We start from the raw sequence: 6,000 nt of genomic DNA on the forward strand, positions 1-6,000 counted from the left end.
TTCTGTAATCCTTCCATAAGCACCAGCCTGTAATTTCTTTATAATCAGTGATTTATGATGCACTCAGTTGCTGATTCTAAAGAAAAGATGTCAGAACTTGACTATTATAAGTTATTACGGTTGATTTCTGACATCAGAGCCAGCAGCTGTGGTGAAAGGCAGGTCAAGTCATGGAGCATAACTGAAGAACCTGTTTAAAGCTACGAAAACAACATTGCTTTTCTTTATTCTGCTTTGTTTTTTTAGTTTACAACGTCAAGCAGAGGACAAGCAGAGAGAAAATGTTAATTTTTTGCCCTCCTTAGAGAAAGGACAGAGTCTCTCTGCATGTTTCTACAAGGTTGAGCTAGTGCAGCTTTTTTTAAAATAACTTGTATTGAACTCTATCTTATATCTGTGCGTTTGGCGAAGATGAAGAGTCCAATTGTTTGATCGGCAAATTTGTAGTACTAGATGTCTACAGCTGATATCCTTAAAGACTTTTCAAGGAGGAATCATTACAATAGTTTTTTGAAGAATTGTTTGAATCAGTGATACATTTTGTTTATTACAGGAAATTGATTTATTGACAATGGATTCCATATAATTATGACATGTTGAACAGAATATTTTCAAGAATAATAATATGGGCAGACGCATGTACTTTTTCAATAATTCGCCATTCTTATTTATCGTTTTATTTTTTCATGGTTGAATGGGTATAAATGAGTATGAATGTTGATTGTAAGAGAGCAGTCCAGTTTGTCCTAAAGTGCTTGTTGATATAAGTATATATGTGGTATATATTTTTGTGAACTATTATAATAAATAGATATTTTGTACAACATATGTATTGACAATTATTTTTCAGACTCAACGTTAACCTAATTATTGTTTGGATTCCCTTTGGAACCATTATAGGAGGTGGGTTTTGTGTTCTAATTGTTATGCAGTGCACTGCAGCAAGCAACCTTTGCTGCTCTGCACTGCTTGACAGGAAAAGGGCAGGAATGTACTCTATTTAAAAGAAAACAGAGCATCCCTGCCTTCTCCCCCGCGCTAGCAATGTTTTGGCTGCCTACCGCCAAGACTGGAACCCTGGGGCCCCTTCCTGCAGAGAAACAATCCCCTGAAAAGAGGAACACACGAAGAGAAATACACATAATTTTCCTTGTTACACCTCCCCTGGGAGGTGTAACTTTTTGGCACATTCCCATGCTTAACAGTTCTAATAAATCAGGAAGAGTGTCAAAAACAATGGGAGGTTTGTGGCAACACCCACTCAATGACCATGGAACGCCTCCCTAGGGTGGAGTAAGGCCACACAGCAATTTGCACTGCGTTGCTTTACTGCAGATTTATGAAGCCACTCAGGGACGTTCAAAGTGGCCTTGCGTGGGTTAATAAATCTTACTTAAGGTTTGCATCACTCATGCACTACATTGTGTGGTGAAAACGCAACACAAACCTGGTCAGAAATATGGCCTTTTGTGTCTCCCACCAGCCGCAGTGAATCCTGTCTCTACCTCACACTCTCTCCGTCTGGATCAGACCTCAGTCCCAGTACTGACTCCCTCCTTTATATCTTCTTTAAGATCTCAGTGTCTCCCACCAGCCGCAGTGACTCCTGTCTCTACCTCACACTCTTTAACACCCGTCTTTCTCTTCCCAGATGCTCAATAACTGACCTCGGGGACTGCGCTTACATTGAAGATGAAGCCCTGAGGGTGTCGGGATGTTCACTTCCAAGACCCTACATTTGCACTAAGAAGCCAAATGACAGACAAATTGAAAGCACGGACAGGATCACTGGGAGGAACTGTTGCAATGGATTGTGCGAAAGAAGTGTTAACCATAACTTTAATCATTCCTGCTAGAGTTGTAAGACGTACACTGAAGATGGATAGATACGTAAAGGGAAACTAGTGAAGACAATCATGAGACCTGAATGCTGTTAACTAACATAAGTGACTTGTAATGTGAACCCTTGTAGGTGATGTGGTGGTTATTGCATAATGCTACAGGATGTGAAGTTATTTTGTTATGTAGAAATAAAACTATTAAAAATAATGATGACTTTACTCATAAAAGTTCTAAAGAGCTTTGGGAGAAGGTTGTTTTTCTTCTTGTTTGAAGTTATAATGGCCACATACTAAAACAGCATCTCAGATGTTTTCTACAAGATTCCAAAAGGCACCGTCCCGCTCAGTAGTAGTCCACGTCTCAAGGAAGGGTAACTGTGCCAGTGCATATTCCTTGGTTGACTCTTCTCTACATTTACTAAGAGGGATTGGGCTGCCCCGACTAACGGTTTGGGTGATGGAGTACTATGCCTTTGCTGACCTGTCGTGAGGTTTTTGGGAAGGTTTGAGTATCAGCAACAGTGTTTAATTTGTTCCTGCTTATCATTGAATTTGTTACATTTGTTAAAAGGTCATCAATCTGGCCAAATGGTGGACAGATACAATTACAGAGGATGTTGCCTCTACTGGTGATTACCCCAGAATTGCTGCATCCCCTTAAATAAATCCCTGAGTGACACTAGATTTTTGTCTTTCTGGGAAGAAATGGGGAGTGTAGCTTCGTTCGTGGCTCAGATCGAGGGGTGTGTCAGATGTGTCATGGACTCATTTTAAGTCTTGCCTGCGTGAGCATGTGCTAGTTAGGTCCTCATTTACAAGACTGCGTCACATTTCTTGCACTTCCTTAAGATCCCCGAATGATGGCATGGATGCGCTGTATTTACAATACATAGATCCATGGTGCACGTTTTCACAGATGCACCAGAAATTCGGACGCATCTGTTGGCACTAAACTCATCCATTGCTGGAGTAGAGTCGTAAAAATGAAGCTACTCCATCAATGCGAGGACGCTCCCATGGAAAAAGCCCTGCATCAATTTTACGCCTGCTCTGAGCAGGTTGTAAAATTCTGATGCAGTGAAGTCACAGAATGACGCAGTGAAATGTAAATTTTACTGCATCAGTTCTGCACAGCTTTTACTGTGGGAACGCCTACCCTGCTTAGATTATACCTGGTGCAGGTATAATGTGACACAGAGCTTCACAAACTGACGCATTGGGCCCAAAAGGCTTGTAAATGAGGCCGTCAGTGCCCTTCAGAAATCAGGCCTCGAAAAATCCTGAAACTGTTACCAGACCGGCAGGTGCAGTGACACAAATAATCTACTCGACCTCACTGAAACACGCTTGACGCATAAACTGGTTCCAACTTGGGCAGGATGAGGAGGAAGGTGTTTGAGCTTCTTAGTGATCTTGTTTGGCCTGCTTTCAGTAGTTTATTGGCGAATATTCTGGTTTCCCAGTGTGAAGGGCTTTGTGGGTTAGGCAGGCAGTTCTGAACTTGCAGCGGGCTTCAATTGGGAGCCAATTTAGACTCTTCAGGGCAGGGGAGATGTGGTCATATTTTTTAATTCCAGTCACCAGTCTGGCAGCTGCATGAAGGGTGGACCTCATGGGGGCAAGTTGGGATTTGGGCGTGCCGGTAGGAATGGAGATCCCATAGTCTAATCTGGGGAGCACCAGTGCTTGTGTGGCCTGTTTGAGATAGTCTTGGGGAATGAAAGATTTGATTTTGTTAAGCAGTTTTAGGCTGTAGGAGGCTGGCCTGGCTTGTAGTGGGTACCAAAGGTACTTACACCTTGTGCCAGGTCCAGTTATCCCTTATTAGTAGAGAAGAGGTGTTTCTAGCAGCTTAAGCTGATAGAAGGTAGATATGGCAAAGCAGCTTAGGCTGAACTAGGAGACATGCAAAGCTCCTACTATCCCACTTATATCATTTGCACAATATCATAAGAAAACACAATACACAGAGTGACTAAAAATAAAGGTACTTTATTTTTATGACAATATGCCACAAGTATCTCAGTGAGTAGCCTCAGTAAGAAGGTAAGTAATATACACAAGTTATATGTACACAAACCCAAAACAGGTAAGTAATAGCAAGAGAAGCAATGCAAACAGTGTAGAATTACAATAGGTTTCAATAGGTAAGCATAGGTATAGGGGCAACACAAACCATATACTCCAAAAGTGGAATGCAAATCACGATTGGACACCAGACCTATGTGAGCTTGTAGAGGGTCACTGGGGCTGTAAGAAAAAAGTGAGGGTTAGAAAAATAGCCCACCCCAAGACCCTGAAAAGTAGGTGTAAAGTGCACCTACTACCCCCAGAGAGCACAGAAGTCGTGATAGGGGGATTCTGCAGGAAGAACAAACACCAGCAATGCAACAACAGTGGATTTCCGGACCTGAGTACCTGCAAGACAAGGGGACCAAGTCCAATAGTTGCGACAGTGTCGAGAGTGGGCAGGAGCCCAGGAAATGCCAGCTGAGGGTGCAAGGAAGCTGCCACTGGGTGGAAGAAGCTTGGAGTTCTGCAAGAAAGAAGAGGACTAGGGACTTCTCCTTTGGAAGACTGATGTCCCACGTCGCGATGAAGCTTGCAGCGGTGATCTCATGCAGAAATACTGCAAACAAGCCTTGCTAGCTGCAAGGGTCATGGCAGAGGTTTTTGGGTGCTGCTGAGGACCAGGAAGGACCAGGATGTAGCCTTTTGGAGGAGGAGACAGAGGGGGCGCTCAGCAACTCAGAGAGCTCTCACAGAACCAGGAAGCACCCGCAGAAGTACCCCAAAAGGCACTTAGAAGAAAAGTGAACTGGAGTCCACGCAAAGTTACAAAAGAGGGTCCCACGACGTCGGAGGACAACTCAGAAGGTTGTGCACTGCAGGACGGAGTGCTGGGGACCCAGGCTAGGCTGTGCACGAAGGAAATCCTGGAAGAGTGCACAGGAGCTGGAGCAGCTGCAAATCAGACGGTACACAGCTTTGCAGTCTAGCGTGGGGAGGCAAGGACTTACCTCTACCAAACTTGGACTGAAGAGTCACTGGACTGTGGGAGTCACTTGGACAAAGGTGCTGAGTTCCAGGGACCACGCTCGTCGTGCTGAGAGGGGACCCAGAGGACCGGTGATGCAGTCTTTTGTTGCCTGCGGTTGCAGGGGGAAGATTCCGTTGACCCACGGGAGATTTCTTCAGAGCTCCTGGTGCAAGAAGGAGGCAAGCTACCCCCAGAGCATGCACCACCAGGAAACAGGCGAGAAAGCGGCAGGATTAGGTGCTACAATGTTGCTGGTAGTCATCTTGCTACTTAGTTGCGGTTTTGCAGGCATCCTGGAGCAGTCAGCGGTCGATCCTTTGGTAGAAGGTGAAGCGGGAGATGCATATAAACTCTGGTGATCTCTTACATTCGTTATCTGAAGAATTCCCCAAAGCAGAGACCATAAATAGCCAGAAAAGGAGGTTTGGCTACCAAGTTAGGAGGATTGGCTACCAAGAGAGGTAAGACCCTATCAGAAGGAGCCTCTGACATCACCTACTAGCACTGGCCACTCAGAGCAGTCCAGTGTGCCCCCAACACCTCTGTTTCCAAGATGGCAGAGGTCTGGGACACACTGGAGGAGCTCTGGGCACATCTCCTGGGAGGTACTGGTCAGGGGAGTAGTCACTCCCCTTTCCTTTGTCCTGCTTTGCGCCAGAGCAGGGCTGGGGGATCCCTGAACCGGTGTAGACTGGCTTATGCAGAGATGGGCACCATCCGTGCCCATCAAATCATTTCCAGAGGCTGGGGGAGGCTACTCCTCCCCAGCCCTTCACACTTATTTCCAAAGGGAGAGGGTGTAACACCCTTTCTCAGAGGAAATCCTTTGTTTTGCCTTCCTGGGTCAGGGCTGCCTGGACCCCAGGAGGGCAGAAACCTGTCTGAGGGGTTGGCAGCAGCAGCAGCTGCAGTGGAGACCCCGGAAAGGCAGTTTGGCAGTACCCGGGTTCTGTGCTAGAGACCCGGGGAATCATGGAATTGTTCCCCAATTACCAGAATGGTATTGGGGTGACAATTCCATAATTTTAGACATGTTACATGGCCATGTTCGGAGTTACCATTGTGACGCTATACATAGGTAGTGACCTATGTATAGTGCACACGTGTAATGGTGTTCCT

At 45.4% G+C, this 6,000-nt stretch overlaps 1 protein-coding gene across 1 annotated transcript in view; it reads left to right on the plus strand.

Moving 5' to 3' along the window:
- The window catches only part of LOC138275243 (C-type lectin domain family 2 member L-like), a 98,108-nt gene extending 96,059 nt beyond the window's left edge, over nt 1-2,049 (plus strand). Inside the window, exon 6 of the mRNA XM_069219076.1 lies at nt 1,652-2,049. Coding sequence (XP_069075177.1) covers nt 1,652-1,856 — 205 coding nt within the window. The 3' untranslated portion in view covers nt 1,857-2,049. The remainder of the gene's footprint in view (nt 1-1,651) is intronic.
- Nucleotides 2,050-6,000: the final 3,951 nt, after the last annotated feature.

The sequence above is a fragment of the Pleurodeles waltl genome, chromosome 2_2 (genome assembly GCF_031143425.1).
Source record: "Pleurodeles waltl isolate 20211129_DDA chromosome 2_2, aPleWal1.hap1.20221129, whole genome shotgun sequence".
NCBI classification, from domain to species: domain Eukaryota; kingdom Metazoa; phylum Chordata; class Amphibia; order Caudata; family Salamandridae; genus Pleurodeles; species Pleurodeles waltl.